At 57.8% G+C, this 19,440-nt stretch overlaps 2 protein-coding genes across 2 annotated transcripts in view; one reads left to right on the top strand and one right to left on the bottom strand.

Moving 5' to 3' along the window:
* Positions 1-2,646: 2,646 nt before the first annotated feature.
* On the top strand, positions 2,647-6,285 carry SHISA4 (shisa family member 4). Its single transcript, XM_045983614.1, has 5 exons — positions 2,647-3,181; positions 3,482-3,653; positions 4,440-4,573; positions 5,387-5,554; positions 5,781-6,285. The coding sequence occupies exons 1-5, from the start codon at positions 3,109-3,111 to the stop codon at positions 5,825-5,827; spliced, it is 594 nt and encodes a 197-aa protein (XP_045839570.1). The 5' UTR covers positions 2,647-3,108; the 3' UTR covers positions 5,828-6,285.
* Positions 6,286-10,936: 4,651 nt separating this feature from the next.
* Positions 10,937-19,440, bottom strand: part of LMOD1 (leiomodin 1) — a 41,236-nt gene continuing 32,732 nt past the window's right edge. Inside the window, exons 2-3 of the mRNA XM_045983205.1 lie at positions 12,480-13,943; positions 10,937-11,699 (exon numbers count right to left, since the gene is read on the bottom strand). Coding sequence (XP_045839161.1) covers positions 11,673-11,699; positions 12,480-13,943 — 1,491 coding nt within the window. The 3' untranslated portion in view covers positions 10,937-11,672. The remainder of the gene's footprint in view (positions 11,700-12,479; positions 13,944-19,440) is intronic.

Raw genomic sequence — 19,440 nt, 5'->3', positions numbered from 1 at the left:
CCCTGAGCCAGACAGCTGGGTGGGGCAGAAGCCTTGAAATGGAGGCTCCCCGGCCCTGGTCCTGGGAAGGCGGAAAGGTCCTGGGAGAGCCAGACCTACTCAGTTGGCTCTGATTTGAAGAGGAGCAAGAAGGGGGTGGGGAGGAGCCCTGGGCTGGTCATTCAGCCCAGCGGTGAGATGACTCAGCAGCACTCTCGTTCACTCGGGTACCACAGTCCCAGGCAAAGCCCAAACTGGGTCACAGGCATGGTCCTAGGCCCTCCTCTCTGCCGGGCTTCCGCCGCCCTTCCCCACTCTAAATATCCCGCTCCCTTCCCACAAAGACTCCTGCTGCGTATCAAAGTTACCCCAGGTACGTGCTCTGTATGCCAAGCATAGCGCGGAGCACTTTAGACATGTTCCAGGAGAGGCAGGCGGTGGACTGCAAGGGCCTGGACTTAGAAGTCACAGAAGCTCACCTTTAAATCCCAGCCGGGCAAGCTGGGAAAATTCCCTTCCAGCCCCTGTACAAGGGGCAAATTCGTCTGCAGTATTAGCTGTTAGCAGTACTATGATCATATTCCAGGCCCCCCGGGGAGAGCCTGCCACTGGCAAAGTTCATATTTTGTCTCATCTGGTCAGAGATTAATTACTGTTTTCCTCTCCTTTTCCAGGAAAGTGCCTCTGCCCCACTCTGGGGCCTAGGAGACTGGCGCAGTGAGGGGAAGAGTCTCCCAGGTGCCCTGAGTGGACGAGGTGCAGTGAAGCTCCTTCAGGCCTAAAGATCTGGACCACCCCCTCCTCAGCGCCCCCAGTCCCTCTCCGGTGCTCCCATCCAGCCTCTTCCCACTCCTGCCCCTTCCCACTCCTGCCCACTTCCACAGCCTCCGTCAGGACTCAGGTCCATCATCCGGACAGGGTTAGCCTCGACCCATCCCCAGGCTCTCCGAACCCTGCCCTTCCTCCCCTGGGCCCGCCCCCAGCCCTTCCCCACCCTCTCAGTCTCAACACTCCCATCCTGTGGACTGAAAAGTTTCCCTAGAATTTTACAGTTAGAAAATCACGGATGGTGTTGTGAGAACCGGGTGTCGTGGCCAGCTGGAAGCCTCAATCAGGGCGAGGTTTGAGGAGGACCTGGTGGAGAGAACAGGGGTAAAGGAGAAAAGCAAGAAAGTAGCTTAGAAAAGGATGAGTTTCAGGAAGCATGTGGCTTGGTTGTGTTTGGTCTTGCTTTGTTTTGTTTTACCAGGAGAGACTTGAGATTTCCGTTTTGCTCTGGGGAAAGAAGCTGATAAGGAAGGAGAAACTAAGGACCCCGAAGAAAAGAGATAAGGCGGAGAGATCAGAGGGGGTCTAGAGTACACGTGGGAGGATCAGCCTTGGACAGGAAGAGAGACAGCCCTGGCTCTGCACGTCAACCTACAATCATAACCAATGGCAAGGGCTGGGTGACAGCAGTGAGCACAACGGCCACAGGGTCCCGCACTCATGGAGCTTGTGCACTTGGATGGCAAAGGGCACACTGTCTCGGGGGTGGTCAAGGGGGAGACGTCTCTCTTCACCCCTCTGCTGCTGTGTTTCTGACTGGGTCCTGCACGGGTACTTATAATCACTTGCCCCCACCTTCCCCCATCAGACTACCAGCAACTACCTGGGGGCAGGAACCAGTCCTTTCCTTACTCCAGCTCTTAGTTCCTCTCTTACTCCAGCTCTCGGGTTGGGTGTGCTAGCACACGCATGGGCCCCAGACAGGGCAGCTCCTCTTCTGGCCGCCCTTTAGGCTCTGCGGGACCTTCCGTGTCCTGCCCGGGTTCCCTCACCTCCGAACACCAGAGAGACTCGCTGCACACCCTCTGCTGCCAGGACGGGGAACCCACCTGGATTTAGAAGACTTGGGTCCTGCTGTTGTTGCCTCTGCCTCTCGTGGGCTGTATTACCTCTGGCAAGTCCTACAACTCCCTTGAGTCCTACTTTCTCCATCTGTACGATAGGATCGATGAGAACACCTGTCACCTGTCACCTCTGCTTCACTGAGCTCACCGAGTGGTGGAAACCCTCTAAAGAGCTACCTGTCAAAGTGCTTTGTAAGGGACTGCACCAAGGCCACGGCTTGAGGTAGGCTTTCAGTCTGGTCCCTGGAGTGACAGGCAGGTCCTGGTCAGGGTAAGCCCAGGTAGCAGCGGGCATAGTCACTGACAGTATACATTTGTAAGGGGATTAACTGGCTCCCCCCTTCCACCAAACCCACTGTCTCCACTGTAATTAACTCTTGCCCTGCCTATGCTCCCCTAGCCTATGCAGTATTTCTGCAGGACTGCTTTATGAAAAAAGGAGGTTTTGAAGGGTGTCTAGCTGGATGGGCTCCAGGTGGCCCCAGCCTGTCATCCCGACTGATGAGGCCATAGGCTGGTGCATGCCAGCGCTGTCCACTCAGAGGGGGAAGGGGCCATCTCAGGGAACCAGTGCAGCTGGCAGAGTCCAGGCCTGTGGGCACCGCCAGGGACAAAGCCACTCTGAGCTGCCTCTCAATGGGTGCCTGTGTTCTGGGAGTGGGGGCGGGGTGCTCTCAGGCTCTTTTCCCTCTTCTCCCGCCCCCCGCAGGACGTCCTGGACTGGACACTGGGGCAGAGGAGGTCCTGCACAGGGAAAGGTCCAGCCCTGCCCTTCTAGGGTTGGCCCATGTGCCTGGGCACTCGGAGAAGGCACCAGGACCGGAGCTTCTGGGGTCCGGGATACTGATTGGGCCCAGGCCGCGGGGGCGGGCCCAGGGCACGGCCAGGCCTCCCTGGCCGCAGAGTCCAGCGGCCCTGTTGTGGCCTCCGTGGCTCGGGCAGAGGGAGCCACGGTGGAGCCGGGGGCGGGGTGCAGGGTAGCACCGGGCTGGGTGAGGGGCGCCCAGCTCCAGAGCCCCGGGCTGGGTGGGCGTCGCCGGTGGGTGGCCCCCTGGGCCGGGCGCGGAACGTGGGGGGCAGGGTTACCGCGGCCCGGGCCTTAGTCCCGCCCTCGCAGGAGGCGGGAGAGGAAACCGAGCCTGGCGGCGGGCTGGGCCCCGCAGCAGCTCCCGCCGGCCGGCTTCGTCCTGCGCTCCACGCTCCCGGCGGCCGAGCTCGGCCGCGCCCAAGCCGCGCCATGCGGCCCCCGGGGCTCTGCGGGGCCGCGCCGCTGGCCGCGGCCGCCCTCCTGGTGCTGGGGGCTCCCCTGGGTAAGGGGTTGGGCCGCGAGGCGGCGGGGTGGGCGCGGGGCTCCGCTGGGTGCTGCTGGCCCGCGGGGAGCGGGAGGAGAGCCGGCGGGGAGGCTGGGCCATGGGAAGCTGACCCGGGGCGCGGAGTCAGCCGCGGAGGGAGGCCGCCGGAGCTCAGGGGCGGAGCCCCTCGGGGTGGTGACGAGGGGCAGCTCCCGCGACCCGGGAGACGGCGGGCCGGGAGCCTGGGGGAGCGGGGCTAAGGGCGAACAGAAAGCTGGCCCGATGGCCATGGGCCCCCCCACCCCAACCTGCCCGCAGCGCTGGCCGGCGAGGACTGCCTGTGGTACCTGGACCGGAATGGCTCCTGGCATCCAGGCTTTAACTGCGAGTTCTTCACCTTCTGCTGCGGGACCTGCTACCAGCGGTACTGCTGCAGAGACCTGACCTTGCTCATCACCGAGAGGCAGCAGAAGCACTGCCTGGCCTTCAGGTGGGCCCCCGCCTCCACCCCCGCCCCCTCCAGCCTCCTCTTGGGAGGCCTGCCCAGGCCTCCCCTCCTCCCTGTCTCCCTCCTGCCCCTCTCCATGTCCACTTCCACGGCCTGAGCCCAGACCTAGGACGCAGCCTGGTGACAGAGTGGGTGTTGGTGCTGGGGCCTGGGGCTCTAGGAAAGGCGTATTAACCGACTTGCGCTTGGTGGAGGGTGGGTACATGGGGCAGCTTTGTGGGAGAAGCTCTGGCAAGAAGGCAGGAGACGTGGGTTTGATTCCCAGGTCCACTTCTCCTTAACTGTGTCATTCTGGGGAAGGCTCGTCCTCTCCTGGGTCTTTATTTCCTCTTCACGAAATGCAGGGGTTGCCAAACTAGTGGTTTCAAACTTTTTGCAGGGGACTGCTAATATAGAAAAGGTGTAAGGAGACTGCGTGATTGGGGGGTTAATAGAAAGGGGCTCTAGATTATTTCTAAGGTGCCTTTCAGTGCTAACATGTTCAAAGTCTAACCAATTAAGTTGTAGACGTAGGAGCAACGAAGTGGGGAGCACACTACAAATCCCGGCATGCCTCACACTAGGCAGCCAGGCAGCATGGTCTTCTGGGACATGGAGGTCCCCTAAGATCTCCTCCACAGGGACTGGGCAGAGCCCCTCAAGGAACCCCAAATCTCAGCTTGCTGTGGCCCCCTGCTGGCCAGGAGTTGGAGCACAGTGTTATGGTCACCATAATGAGGAGTCCCTCCTATGAGTGTTGGAAGGTGAGGGGACTGTTCTTTGTCTAAGTCCCAAGACCATAGCAGGCATCGCCTCGGCTGTGATCCTCTTTGTGGCTGTGGTGGCCACCACCATCTGCTGCTTCCTCTGTTCCTGCTGCTACCTGTACCGCCGACGCCAGCATCTGCAGAGCCCGTTTGAAGGTACGTGCAGTACCGAGCCAGATGAATCCGATAGGCTGGGCCGACCCCCGTGGCGGGCACCAGAGAGTTCAAGCATGTTTGAACTGGGCAGCAGCGAGTGCTTCTGTGTACATACACCTGCCCGCCGGTAACCCCAGAAACAAGAACGTGGCCAGGGCTCTATGTGAACCAGCGGACTGTGTGTCCGCGGACATGCGTGCCTGGGAATATTCAGACGCGCGTGGCAGGCCGTCTGTCAACAGTGGTGTGTGTGCATGGGCACAGGCACGCACGTGACTCTTGGAAAGGACACGGGATGGGGTCTGTAGCGGTGAGCATTAATTGCATGAACCGTAGTGTACAGTGGAATGAATGTATGCCTGCGTGCTGGCATGTGACCGCACAGACGCCCAACCGTGATGGGTGTGGGAATGATGACGCTGCATGGGGGATCAGAATGGGAGGAAAAGGCTGAGGGCGGACCCGCCTGAGTGGCAGCTGTGCTAGATAACAAGATACCAGACTCTGGAGCTGCCCTATCCTTGCCTAAGTGGGACATTCCCCCGGCTCTGTTCTCTGGGTCGTGAGGCCTCTGAAACCTGCTGAGGGGAGCAAACCTGCTAAACACAGACTGACTCGCGGGGACCACGTGCACAGCTCCCCGCTCAACTCTGCCAGGCAATGTCTGGGAGGCAGAGGCAGCAGGTGGCCAGCCTGGAGCTCGCCAGAACAGACAGCAGGGGCCCAGGGGTGCTTACCTTGGTTTCTGGGGCAGGAGGAGGAGGCTTCACCATGGATGTGGAGTTTTGATGCTGATCCTTGTCCCCCACCTAGGCCAGGAGATTCCAATGACAGGCATCCCAGTGCAGCCAGTGTACCCATACCCCCAGGACCCCAAAGCTGGCCCCGCACCCCCACAGCCTGGCTACATGTACCCTCCTAGTGGTCCTGCTCCCCAGTATCCATTGTACCCGGCTGGGCCCCCTATCTACAACCCTGCAGGTAAGTGAGCGATCTGGAGTCTCTTGCTCCCGCCTGTCCCCTACCTCTGTGCTGGGACCTCCCCGGCTCTTTTCTCACCCTGAGTCCCTCTCCCAGACTTCTGCCTCAGCTGGAAACATCCAGGCTATCTCTTCCCCATGGATCCTTCTTGCCTCTGGAATTGGGGGGGCACTTCCCATCCTCCCATGCCCGCCCCCAACCCTCATCCTGTCTCGTTGGCTTTCAGCTCCTCCCCCCTATATGCCACCACAGCCGTCCTACCCAGGAGCCTGAGGAACCAGCTGTGTCTCTGCTGCCCCTCCATTGATGCCCTTCTCCTGTGTCTGCATCTGGCCCTGGGGGTGGGCGAGGGTCCTCTACTCCTCAGGCCCCAGACCAAGCCGAGCCCTGGGTCTTGCTGGTGATGGAGCAGCAAGATGGAGGGAAGTAGACCAGGAGCTGAGCTGGAACTTGGCTGTGAATGAGGGGTGGGTGGGGAGGGATTCGCATCACTGGACTATTTTTACCTGGGACAAGAGAAGGACATGAAAGTCTGGGTCAAGACCCCGGCTTTCTCAGAGTCCGTCAACTTCCAAGATCCCAGCCAGGAACGCTGGGGCCCTCCCTGTTTGCTCACTGTGGGCCGGGGCGGAGCAGGGAGAGGGCTCCATCAGCAGTGGGCAGAGCCCTGCTCCCGGCTGCCCCACTGGCCACAGGGCTCCAACTGCTGGATTAAAGCTGTAAAGCTGTAACTCATGTCAGTTGCCTCATTGGGCCCATCCACACCTTCCAGGAGCTCTGCCTGCAGCTGGGCCCCAAGTGCTGCCTTTGCCACATCCTCCAGGCCGGGAAGGCAGGAGCCGGGGCTGGAGCCCAGCATCCCCCCCTCACCTGCTTCCGCCAGCAGAGCTGCCCCCAGGCTGAGGGCTCCTTGAGCTGGTTCACAAAGCCAGCGAGGTGGATTTTGCCGCAGCTGGGAAGAGGGGGCTCATTTGCATTACAGAGCTTCCCCACTAGGGGTCAGGCCCCTGTGACATGGAAGGCACTGCACATTTGTACAAAGGCACCTTCCCCTTTCTGGGGACACTTAGCTTCACGCGTGGGTCCCGACGCTGGCTGACCTTGGGTGTGTCTCTGAGCCCAGTTTTCTCAGCTATCCCATGGAAATGATGCCTCAGGGCTGTCATGAGGGTGAAATACGTACATGAAGTTGTGACCCCTGTCTGTCCTTCCTGAGCAGAGGGGTTCTAGGAGCCAAGCGGAGGGATTGGGCCGCCCAAGAGGTTGGTGCGAGATGTTCCTGTCGGCTGGCCTGGATCATCGGGACTAAGACATTAGACCCCCGCTGAGCCAGGCAGACGCCCTCACCATTGGAGATGCTTGGGCACCAAGCTCTACCCTCTTCCCTTGCCTTGTTCCCTGAGGACCTGGGTCCTTGTGCTCTCAGGACTTGTCTGGTGACAGATCTAGGGAAAGAAGTTTTACAGTTTTTAATTCAAGTGGGAAGAGTGCCAGCGTGGCTTGGCAACACCACCTCCAACCAACGGCCTCCTTTCCCCAACACCCATGTGCTCAGCCCCTCCTTGCCTCACGCAGGGTCCTCCAGCCCCGCAGCCTTGTCCTCCAGCTGGGTTCTGCATATGGCCACTGTGCTAACCATGCCCTCTGGCACCCACGGAGTGTCAGGGAGGCTCTCGTCACACAGGCTGGAAGTGGGGGGCTCCTCGGCCAGCGTCAGAGGCAGCTGTAGGCAAAGCCAGTAGAGCCTCCGTCCAGGGAGTCACAGCTTCCTCCCATCCTCATTACATTTTCAGGGGGCCCAGGAGTCTGCCCCTGGACCTGACTAGACAGAGAGGGAAAGTTAATGCTGAGGGGCGGGCAGAGCCCCTCAGCTCTGGGGCTGCAAATCCACCTTCTCTCTGAGGATGGGAGCAAGCCGTGGGAGCTGGGGTCACACGGAGTCCTGGCTTCCAGTCTGCAAATTCTGCCTTCACTCACACTTCAGGAGGGGGTCACCGGCTCATCTCAAGGTTTGGAACCCAGTTAGTTTCTCGCTCTCTTGCTCTCCCTCTCCCTCCTGAAGCTGAGAGGTGGAGGACATTGGCAGGATAAGGTTTCTGAGTTTCCCTAAGAAAAGAGGTGTAAATGAATGCATGGCCATGCCCAGCTGAATTAATTATCCTTAAATCCACAATCTGGGGCCAATTAAAAATTGCTTGGTTGACTGGGGTGGAAGGCAGGTTTATCCCAGTTATCGCAGCCTTCCTGGAGGTGGCGTCTCCCCTCCCCAGCATTTCCAGGCAATTCACTCTGCTCTGAGAATTCCAAGGAAAAGGGGATAACTATGACAGAGTGGGGCTTTCATATGCCCCAAGCAGAGAGAAGGTGCTTCTCACATCCTCCAGCTCTGTTAATAGGGCAGTCCCCCTGAATCTTTCCTGAAGCTCTCCATCTATGAGCCTATCTCATCTGCTTACCACCGGGGAAAGAGGGCCAGCAGAGCACAGAGCTGTAGCTGCCCCTCCCCATCTTGTTCAGCAGCTAGCACCCCTGAAAACCAGGCAGGCACCCTACAGATGGGAGGAAGATACAGGGCGGAGGAGCGGTTATGCTCAAGGATTTACTCTCCAGTGGTGTAGTGGGGGTCCCGCTGAGCTGTGAGCGCACACTGAGGACCCCTAAGGGGAGGTCTGGGAGGCACAGATGGAGAGGAGGAAAAGCAAGTGCTCTTTCTTAGATGCCTCAGGCAGGGGAGGGGGAGGTTGAGCTCAAAGGGGGAAGGCAGGGGTTCAGATGCAGGGAGAGATCTGGGGCAGAGGTGAATGGGAATACAATGGGGGCCCCCAAAAAGGAAAGGGGAACACCGTGGGGGGAGAGGAATAGAATAGGGGCCGCTGACACTTGAGGCAAGGAGTGAGGGAGGGTAGGTGGGATAAAGGAAGAGGAATTAGAGGCCTGGAGAAGGTGCACAGGTCAGGCAGAGCAGGTAGAGCACAGGGCAGGGGGGTGGGAGGGGGTCTTCACCAGGCCTGGACTCCCAGGACAGCAGCCTGGCCCCCCGCACAAGAAGTGGCATAAGGGGTAGCTGGGCCCCAGGCTTGAGAGGGGCCTGCAGAGGGCCGGGGAGCATGTGACACAACAGGCTTGGTGATCTTGGTGGTCCAGAAGCTACGCTCGGTGGGTGACTCGTGTCCAGATCTTATGCTTCTTAGGGCTGTATGAGTGGCCATGGTCCCAACTCACAGCACCTGTGACAGCCACAGCCGACAGCCCCTGGCTCACTAGCTTGTTGAGTTCCTGCGACAGGAAGTGGGGCCAGTAGGCGGCCGCCATCCCCCCATGGCCAGCGACAGGGCCTCAGTCCTACGTAGCCTGGCGTCCCCCAAGGCCTGGGCGGCAGGGCCCGGCGGTGGGAAGCGGGTGCAACAGTGGGTGTGTCGGCAGCGGGCCCCGCGGCAGGCGAGGCAGCCAGATGCGAAGACGCCCTCTGTTGGGGAAACGGAGACCCAGGATGTGGCCCCTGGAAACGAAAAGGGGCCAGCCGGGTCGGAAGTGGGGGGAGACTCCTTGGCCCAGGTCGGTAGGATGCAGCCGGCGACAAGAGACGGCTTGCGTACGTGTGCATCAACTTGTTCAAGTCACTTGCTGCCTTTGACTCTCCTTGTCTTCCCTGTAAAAGGCGGGTTCCCGACCAAGACAGATCCTTCCCGGCTCTCGCAGCCTGCCTTTCAGGAAGGGAAACCCGTCTCGGGAGGCGGACGGGGCAGGTGGGACGAGGGGGAGGGGCGGGGCGGCGGTGTGCACTACTCGGCAGAAACGGACCCCGCGAGTGTGGCCCGCTTCCCGCGCTCGGCCGACCCCGACCACACGCGGCCGCTCGATGCCTGGCGCTCCCTCCGGCCCTCCCAGGCGGCGGGAAGGCGATCCCAGACCGGGCGCTGCGTCTCATCTGCCCACCTTCCCTGGCCCCCACCCCGCGCAGCTCGGGGGCGCCTCTCGCGCGGCCGGAGAACCCGGACGCGGCCTGCCTGCAGGTGGCGCTACGGTCCCGCATCAGGTTCGAAGGCACCGGAGGAAGAATGACCTCATCAGTCCGGGCATTACACCCCCCAACCCCCAGGAAGGCAATATATAGAGAGAATGTGTGTGTGTGTGTCTGGTTATTGGAACCTTAAGATTTGGAGATCCGTTATTTGGGTTTGGACCAGTCTCATGTCAGGAAGGGAAGGAGGGGGAATCTCTCATCAGAAGGAGCTCTAAGAGCTGGAGATCTCTCTGAGCTCTCTTTTTATTGGCTCTGTGATCATGGACCTATAGATAACCTCTCTGGGCTGAACTCGATCTGCAAAATGGAAACCTCCAGAATTGCAAGAGCACCTGAAGCAGCCTCCAGCGTCTTGCTGAGGCCTGGCAATCGCAGACACAGGGTACATGAAGCGCCAGCTGCCCTCAGCTCCTGCTAACACCCTCTGAGGTCCGAGAGGCAGCAGGTGTCTACCCGCCCCGCCGTCTCCTGGGCCCAGCCCTTGTTTCGGCTGTTGGGGTGGACAGGCAAGTGGGTAGAGGGGAAGGGGTGCAGAGTGTCCCCTTGGGATCCAAGCTTTTTGTACCCACAACTGGCCTGCCTCTGTATTTGGTCAGACCTAGCACAGCAATCCTTCTTCCTAGTAGGGACGCCCCCTCCTTCACCCCAAAGATGATGAAACTGCTGTGCTCCCTGCTGTTGGACAACACACCGAGATGGAGAAAACTGCCAGTGACCCAGACCCAAAGAGGCTCTGCCACAGTGTCCAGGGCTGCCAACCCCTATAAGTCAATCAAATCAGGAAGATGCTTTTGATAGACCTGATGGAGGGCACGGGGGGAGGGGAGTGCTGTTAGGTCGGGAGAGCAGCCTGCAGCTGGAGTGGGGGTGAGATGGGTCACTGGGCACACTGGTGTGGGGGCTGCTCCCCAAATGGTCATTCACTTCTCTGCCTGCTCAGAGATGGCTGCCTTCCTGGGCTTGTGACTGCTGTGAGGAGCTGGCCCCAAGCCCACAGTGAGGAAGAGTCATGGAATGAGCATTCCCTGAACATGCCTAATATAGCCATCCCAGGGCCCTGTGCTCCACTCTGCCCCGTCACCCCTGAAAGTGGCTCTGGCTAATGATTCCAGGCAGCAGCAATGGTCAGGAGCAGACCCCGACTAAGGCTTAGTTTCCTTGGCCTGGTCAACCCAGTCAGTGGGGAGCCCTCGACCCAGGCTTGAGTCTTTCCCTCGCAAAGACTTTCCACAGATATGAACCTGTTACATGGTCAACCTGGGCTGGCATGTCAGGGACCCTGAGCCTCTAGAGTCCTCCATGGGGCCTAGGGTGAGCATCAGGACCCCTCAGGACAATACAGAGGTGGGGCACCGTCATTCACAACTAAAGGCTTGTATATATTATCAAAATCTTATGGAAAAACAGATACACGGCTATTTATACAACAGCAGGTGGGTGTGAGGGAAATGTCTGCTTTGGCATCAAACCTTCAGGACCAGCTGCTGTCTGTCCCCCTCCTCCCAGCTGGAGCCCACTTCCCACCAGGCCAACTGCCCCTGCCATGTCCTCTGATCAGCCCAGGAGGGGTTTGAGGGTATCCTCAGCCCCTCCTCCTTCTTCCCTTGGGCCCTCGTGCCCTTCTCAATCTTCTGCCATTGGCCCACACAGAGGGCCACGGGCCCAGCAGCTTTGCCCCAAGGGCTCCTCAGAGGCCTGAATCCTAGCCCTGGAGGGCAGTGGGGCTGGGCTGGTTATGTGGTCCTGGTGGCACATCTTTCCTGGATCACAGGCCTTTCGCAACTTGCCAGCTACTTGGGTCCCAGGCATGCCATCTTCTCAGTGACATGCTACAAGGACTCTTCTTGTCCAGCAACCTCAGCTCCAGGTATAAAAGAAATATTTGGAGAGCCTCAGAGACGAGAAAAGGAAAGTGAGAAGGGAGAAGGCATCCTTCCTGGAGTGTGGCCAGGCCTCATGCTCTCCCATGGCAGAGTAGGGACATCCGCAGCAGGGCAGCCGGAGGTGGGGTTGGGGGCGGGGTCTGTGCGGCCCTGGGAGGCGAGGCTGGGGCAGTCTTGGCATCGGCAGACCGTGCCCCCTGGCAGTCTGGTCCTACTGAAGCAGTTTGGGCACCTCCACCTGTCAGGGCAAAGCAGGGACAGTTTAGAGAACGGAGCTTAGCAGAGGAGCCTCTAGAGTTCATCTGGCCTCCCTTCCTTCTGGCAACCAGAGCCCCCCCACAGGTGTCTGTGGAATGAGTAAGTGAGCATTTTCCCTGTCTGTAAAAACTGGATGTCATCCAGTGACCATTAACATTACAGCTGAGGTTATCCTTTCTGTCTTGGTGCCTAGCCCCCGATGATGCCGCTGGGTTAGGGTTCTCTGCCGCCATCCCGTCAGATCAGCACATGACTGTGGCCTCTGTCGCCTGAGGTGCAGGGAGGTGAAACTTGGAGGAGCAGGGGGGTCTCTAGGGACGGCTCATGTGTCTGTGGCACTGATTAGTCACAGGGGAGACCCTCCTGAGGGCTGAATCTCCCGATGGCCTTTGGGATACACTGATGAGTAGGACTTGGCTGGTCCTGAGAGGGAATTCCTAAAAGGGAGATCATTTTTGTTTTGCGAAGGAAGGAGAGAAGACTTAATGCAGGACCAGGCGGAACTACTAGGTAGAGACGTGTTTCCCCGTTTCTGGGAGACCCTGGTTTCGCTGCAGGGTAGCAAAGTTGGAGGCACGGAGTGAGAGGCTAAAGGAAGCTCCTTACAGGAAGGAGAGAGTCCCCCTCCAAGGGAGACACTGTGGCCTGTCCAGAAGCTGCGATGGCCAGAGGTGCCGCACGGGCACAGCAGCCTGACAGCCTGCTCCGCCCCCGTTCCCCAGGCAGGCCCGCCATCCCCTCCAGGCCCTCGACTACTTACCTTCTTGAGCTGCTTGAGGTTGCTGGAGCGAATGGCGGCCAGTAGCTGGTCGCGGGAGTTCTTCTCCTGGATGGGCAGGACTTTGTCTCCCATCTTCCTCTGGGTGGCTGGGGACAGTGAGTTCTTCAGGTTCTCCATGATAAGGGGCGGGGCCAAGGGAGGCGGCGGCGGCGGCGGAGCAGCTGGGGCGCCCCCTTTCTTGGGCGAGTTCTTGGGCGAGGCCTTTGGAGATGGCTGGGGAGAGGGTTTGGGGGAGCCCTTGGCCAGGGCCCCGACCTTGGGCACCTCCAGCCGATCCTTCTTCTCGCCGCTGGCCTCCTGTGCCTGCCGCTGCTCCTGGAGCCGCTTTTGCCGCTGTTTGTCCATGTTGCGGCTGAGCAGGTTGGTGACCGTCATCCGGGGCCCGGCCAGCTCGAAATGGTAGCCCAGCTTGAGCAGCGTGGTGTTCTCCTTGAGCAGCTTGGCGATCTCCATCTCCGTCTTGCCGCCGCAGATGTGCCGCTGGTTGTGGAAGCGGAGTTCCGTCAGCGTGTTGTTCTGGAGGAGGGCCCGGAAGATGGCCAGGATGCCTTTGCCCGTGATGTGGTTAGAGTCCAGGTTCAGACTGGTGATGGTCTTGTTGGCCTTGAGCATGATGGCGATGGCAAAGGCCACGTGGTCGTCGGCGCGTGTGTTGGCCAGGGCGAACACCTTGACCACCGTGTTGAACTCCAGTGCCTCGGTGAACCGGACCAAGATCTCATTTGTGATACAGTCTGAGTTGTTGACGTTCACCTCAGTCATCTCTGGGTCATTGTTCTTCACCCTCTCCAGGGGCTCATCAAATATGCTGGGGGCCGCCTCCTCCTCCGCCTTGGCAGGCCCCTCGGAGGGCTTGGTGGGGCAAGCCGGGGCTGGTTTCTCCCGCGCTTGGGTCTTGTTCTCTTCTTTGGGTTCCTTTTCACTGACGGACTCATCTTTTTTCACTTTCTCGTCCTCCCTTTTTGTGTCTATGCTCCCGCTTCCTCTTTTCACCCGCTCGTCCTCCTTCTTGCTATCTGCGCTCCTACTCTCCCCCTTTCCCTTCCCGACGTCCTCTTTCTTGCTTATCTCCTTCTCCTCTCTCTTCTTGTCCTTGTCCCTGCTCGACCCTGCACTCCTGTCACTGCCTTTCTTCTCGTCCTCCTTCCTCGGGGCTGCTGCCTTCTCCTCTCCCTTCACATCCTTCCCTGCCTCCTTCTTGTCCACAGCAGCCCTGACCCGGCCCCTGTCAATGCCCCGGATGATCTTCTCCTCCTTGGGCTTCTCTCCGCCTTTACCATCAGCTTCCTCTTTGTCTCTTGAGAAGCTTTTCTTTAAAGCACTCTTCTTTGGCTCCTTCCCCAGGTCTGAGTCCCGTCTGGGGCCCAGGGTTTTTTTGCTGGCATCTCTGCCCCTTTCCTCTCCGTTCTTGGCATCTGTCTTGGTCTCCACTTGCTTGCTTTCCTAAGAATTCAGAAAAGAAAAAGAAACATGAAGATCTGGCTGCAGAGGGAGAGGCGAGAGTATGGGGACAAGTGCAGGGAGCATTTATGTAACTGCCGTGGAGCGTCCAAAGGGCAAAATCCATTGAGAACACCCTGGGAGGGTCTGGGATTCAAGCTGCAGAGAACGGGCTGACGTCAGACTCAAGCAAACCCCAGGGTCGCGAGGGGCCTAGAGTAAGACCTGAGGAGGTTGCGGCAGGTCCTTCCCCGGGGGGCGGGGGGGGGTTCTCAGACCCAGAGCTGCCCTTTTCTGTCATGAGTGATTTAGCAGGAATCTTTCCAAGTGGTGCTTTGCTGAGCCATGTTGGAACCTGAGGCAAAAGGAAAAATCACTTATGCTGCTCCTGCCTTTATTTAAAAATTTTGAATTTTTGGTTGTCATGGATTTTTTTCTTTTGGCATTAAATTCAATTTTTTAAAAATATCAGCTCACTGTGCTTTTGGGTGCCCCCTTGCATTCTCTGGGTTCGGCTAGTGCCTTGCGTGCCTCACCCCAGCGCTGGCCCCGCTTCCAAAGGGGAGGTGGGTCGGTGGTCCTCAGATGCTTGGAATTTCACAGCTAATGCCTTTTCAAAGGAATAAAAAAGTTGGAGGGACCAACATAGGGTTGCTAACATTTTATCTTACCAGTTAAAGATATTTATAAATTTGATCTCCCATCATTCTCTCACTGAAATAAAAAGGAGCCTACAATAAAGAAGGTAGACATTAACAGAATAAAGCCCATACGTTTATGTCAGGTATGTGTAGCTTTTCCAAGAGCCCACAGTATCATCCTAATTTTTTTAGAAAAAACCTTTGCTAAGGACCAGCACCTCTCTGTAAGGGGCCCTGGAGTCCACTGAGTGAGCTGATCTCAGGAGGGTCTAGGACTCCGTGACTCTGTGTGGACCACATAGACAAGGAGAGATTGTTCAGGGGGCCTGGAAGGGTATCAGCTGAGATGCATGAAAGGCTTGAGTTGTACACACAGCATGGGCCACCCTGTACTTCCACAGGGCCCTGTGTCTACTTCCGTAAAGTTGCAGAAAGTCTGAGCCTTATTTTGAGAGTACTTGGTTCCTACCCCCTTCAGGAGGGCTAAAGGAGCATCAGGATTGCCTACGATTAGATATTAAACTGTTTGACTAGGACAGATACCCCAGAGCAACTGGGACCTCAAGGAATGTCCTTCCTAAAGGTTTTGTTTTGTTTTTAAGAGGAAGAGACTACGGCCTGATTATTAGAAAGGTTTTCTTTCTTTCAAGAGTGCACCCCCTCCCTGCCTGGATGGAGTGGAGAGCTGGTTCGTCCTATGGAAACAGTTTGTACCTGCGCCACAAACACATGCCACTGGGGACCGGCCCCAGGGTTTATTTAGCAGCAAAAGTCCTTGGCTTCTCTGCTAGAATCACAACACGCAGCCAAGGGGCACAGGGCCTGGTGAGGCAGGGCCGAGGAATGTGCCCCTTCTCTCCTCCTGCCCCATGGGGGCAGTTGCGCGGGGGGAGCTCCCTGGGGCTTCGGTGGTGGGACAAGGACCAGAGGATGCCCTCTCACACTTTCTCTGGATGTGACCCTTCGTATCACCCTGTCAGTGATGGTGACTTTATTGTACCTTGATTTGAAAGGAAGAGGAAGCTTGGAGTAAGCAAGCAGAAGGTAAACGGGGAGGTCCAATGGGTCAGCCCCTTTAGGACACTCCTAACATCTATCCACAGCTCAGCCAGGAAATTCCAGCCCATCCCAGCTCAGAGTGGTTTCATCTCAAATTCCAGCCACTTCGGGAGCATGGAAGTGAGAGCTGGGTGCTGTGGCCTCTCCAGGAGTCCAGCCCTAGCTTCAGAGGTCAGGCCCCCAAGGCAGGCACTCCTGCCCTCCCCTACCAAATCCCCAAGTCCTTGGGGCTTTCTCAGTGCCCAGCTGCCCTCTGCACAGATCCCATGCCTCCCACAGGCCTCACTTAGAGGGAAACTGGGAAGCCAGAGAGACACTAACCAGCAAGTTCAGGAAAAACTGGGTTTCAGGTCTGACTGTCTCACCAGCAGTGGCCAAGTCTCCAAACTTGCCATTAGGGGCAAGGCGCTCCTCTCCGCCTGCACAGCAGCCCTCCAGGTGTGCCTGGGCGGCCCTGCTGCCCCCAGCCTCGCTCAGCAGCTCCCTCCTCTCCTAGTCAAACCCATCCAGCTTTGTGACCAGGGCTCCCGTTCAGAGCCTTCCTCTGCTCTCCCATCAGGACTCCTTTTCCAGTATTTTAACCCTCTCTCTGCCCTGACACCCTAGATTCTGACCTACACCCTTGGTCTTCATCCAGGACTATTCCCCACTCCCTGTTAGGGTACCCCCCTACCCTGGGGGTCCTAGTTGGCTTGGATCTGCCATATGTCTGTTCCTAAGGAGGTGTTCCAGCCCTTTAAAAAGAACCTAATGAAAAACAGGCTGGGCGGGGGAGGGGGGAGCTGATTAATCATGGGTTTCCTCCAAATAGCCAGGAATGAGTGGGGCTGGGGCTTGTTGCCGCTTGTGCAGCCCCGAGAGCTCAGACGTTGCCTTAAAAGGAGAAGGAGCCCAGCGTCCTCCCAGGGCTGAGATTTCTGGTGAGCGAGCTCCTCAGCACATAGCAGAGCAGCCTCCTTCTTGCTTATCTGAAAGGGAGTCCAAGCCAACTTCTTTTGCTTCTAGAACTGGTGGTGCCTCCTGGCGATTTCCTGAGGTTATTTTTCCTTGTCTTTCTGTCTCTAGGCCTCTGTTCATCCCTTATAGCGGGAGGGGTTTAGGTTAGATATAACAAAGAACTTCCATAGAGCAAAGGTCCACAGGTGAGAGATCTAAGCAGCAATAATTGTTCTCCCTGGGGTGCCTGGGTGGCTCAGTGGGTTAAAGCCTCTGTCTTCAGCTCAGGTCATCATCATCTCAGGGTCCTGGGATCGAGTCCCGCATTGGACTCTCTGCTCTGCAGGGAGCCTGCTTCCTCCCCTTTCTCTGCCTGCCTCTCTGCCTACTTGTGATCTCTGTCTGTCAAATAAATAAATAAAATCTTAAAAACAATAATTGTTTTCCCCTTTGGGAAAAGCTTTAGGGTTAGGGGAAGGCCCAGGGGTGATTTTTGTAATCCTTCACAGAGGCCGGGAAGTGGGGAGGATGACTTCTGAAAACCTCTAACAACCTGTGAGACTTTGCAGGGACCTAGCCATCAGACTCAGTGGTGAGAAGCAGCTCTCTCCCCCCATCCACTCCAGACCTGTGGCCTCATGGTGTTGCTCTGTCGGCCACTTGGGTTGGGATCCCAGTGAAATGCCTTTGACAGGTTGAACACAGCATCATTTCCCTTACCTTGGGCCTTCAGGTACAACTTCCCCTAGAAGTCTCATCCGATTGACCAGAGAAGAGAACATTTTACCACCTTCATTGCCAAAGGGGGAGAGGAAAAGATTTGTCTATCGGGAAGTCCCTAGAAAATGAGAACTTGCTGAGGGAAGGCCAAACCCCCTGTGTGTGCCGCACTGAGCCCTTGGCCCACGGGTGCCTATTAACTCGTTAGACCACCACCGAGGCCCTGTCTTTCCTTCCTCTGATGCCTCGCCTGCAGGGTGACCCTGCCTGAGGCCAATGCAAGAGGGGGAGTCTGCAGACCTCCCTGGGGCCCAGCACCAAGACCAGATGAACCCGGGGGGAAACTTCTCAAACAGGACATGGAAAGGTCTGGGTCTGTCGAGTTCGCTCCAGCTCCTGGCCCAGGCGGGGCAGAGCCAGGGAGGACAGGGGTGACTGGCAGCGGCTGCGCCCCTCACATGGAACCCCACTGTCATGGATCCGGTATATTTGCTCCACCCCCAAAGCAAGTCCGGGGTGATGTCAATTCAGATGAGACAGACAGCCTCAGACCTTCCGTCTGGAAGCATCGACAGTGCGGCAGCTCAGGCTCCGGGCTCAGGGCAGGGACTCTGAGGTCTGCAGCTCTGCTTTCAGTAGACTCTCTCCGAGTCCTGAGCTGAAGTCCTGAGGACGCAGAGGCCTCAGGGTCCGAGTTCACGAGAAGCCAGCATTTTTCGCTTGGCTCTGGTCTGCAGCCTGCCTCTTGTCTCCCGTGGATCAGCTTATATTTCGTAGGAGAGCATTGGGGAAATCTGTGGTGCTTCCTAGTCCCCCCAGTGCTCCAGCCTCTCACCGTGTCTCCCTCCTGGTCCTGCACCAGTGCTCCCCACCAGCCCTCAGCCTGCCTCAGAGCCCAAGGTCGCGTTCTCCCATGAAGCTGGCCCCGCAGAGCTCTGGGGCCCTGGCCTCACTCCCTCCAGTCATCTGGAGACCTGGTATCAGGCACCACAGCTTCCAAGGTCATCTGTCTGCAAGGGGAGGGTGCAGAGGGGCTGGCCACAGGCTGGAGAGTGAGCCAGAGGTCCCCTAGGAGAAAAGCCCCCGACGTGGCTGGGGTCAAGGGCAGGGCAGGTAGCAGGGGCCTAGGGCTTGTGGGGACCAAGAAGCTTCCCTCCCTGTAGCCTCCTGCTTCATTCCGCATGGAACGCCAACTCTTTTGTAGCTCTCCCCCGAGAAGAAAGATTCTAGATTGTCCTGACAAGAAGTTTCAGGAGGGCCGACTGCCATTTGGGGGGAAGTATCATTCCTGGAGCGGGCAGTCCTGGGGAGGGACAGCAAGGTCCGATTCCCTTGGTGGTCTGCGGGCCAGGAGTCGTCCCCTGGGGGCTTAAGCCAGCTCCTGAAACAGAACCTCAGGTTTTTTGTTGTTGTTGTTGTCCTTTTGTATTGTTTTGTTTTGTTTTTAAGTAGGCTTTATGCCCAATATGGGGCTTGAACTCATGACCCCAAGGTCAAGAGTCACATGCTCTACCCACTGAGCCAACCAGGCTCCCCTGATCTTCCTTCCTTTTTTTTTTTTTTAAATTGAAGCCTAGTGGATGCACGATGTTACATCAGCTCCCGACGCACACACGGCGGTTTGACAATTCTGTACATTACGCAGTAGAGCTCCAGATCCTGAAACCACTGATACTGCCCCTAGAAAGCCACAGGTTCCCTCCGGAGCTGTCCAGAAAGCTGGGATTCTTCCAAACGCGTCCTCCCTATGGTGGCAGGGGAATTCATCGGCTCCGCAGGCAGCTGGCCTGTGTGCAAATCCCAGCCCTGCCCTCGACTAGCTGCGTGGTCTTGGGCAGGTTACAGACCTCCGGCGAAGGTGTCATCTCATATGCAGGATGGAACTCACCCATCCAGAACTCATCATTAGGTTGCAAATGGTTGCAAGGAGACTTCTGCAAGGTGCCTGGTCCCGAGAAGAGCTTGAAGTGGAGATCAGTTGCGGGGAAGCCCGCTCGTGCTGTGACAAGTGCTTAAGCCCCGCGGCAGGCAGGAGGGCTCATCCTTCCCTGGCCTCCTTGCTTATATCTTCGAGTTATTTAGAAGGGCGAGATGAAGCACTTACCCAGTGGTCAGTGGCACTGCATTTCGTACTTCTCCGTAAC

The sequence above is a fragment of the Meles meles genome, chromosome 17 (genome assembly GCF_922984935.1).
Source record: "Meles meles chromosome 17, mMelMel3.1 paternal haplotype, whole genome shotgun sequence".
Lineage (NCBI taxonomy): Eukaryota > Metazoa > Chordata > Mammalia > Carnivora > Mustelidae > Meles > Meles meles.
Note: the sequence above shows the minus strand (reverse complement) of the source record. Positions and strands in the feature narration are given on the sequence as shown.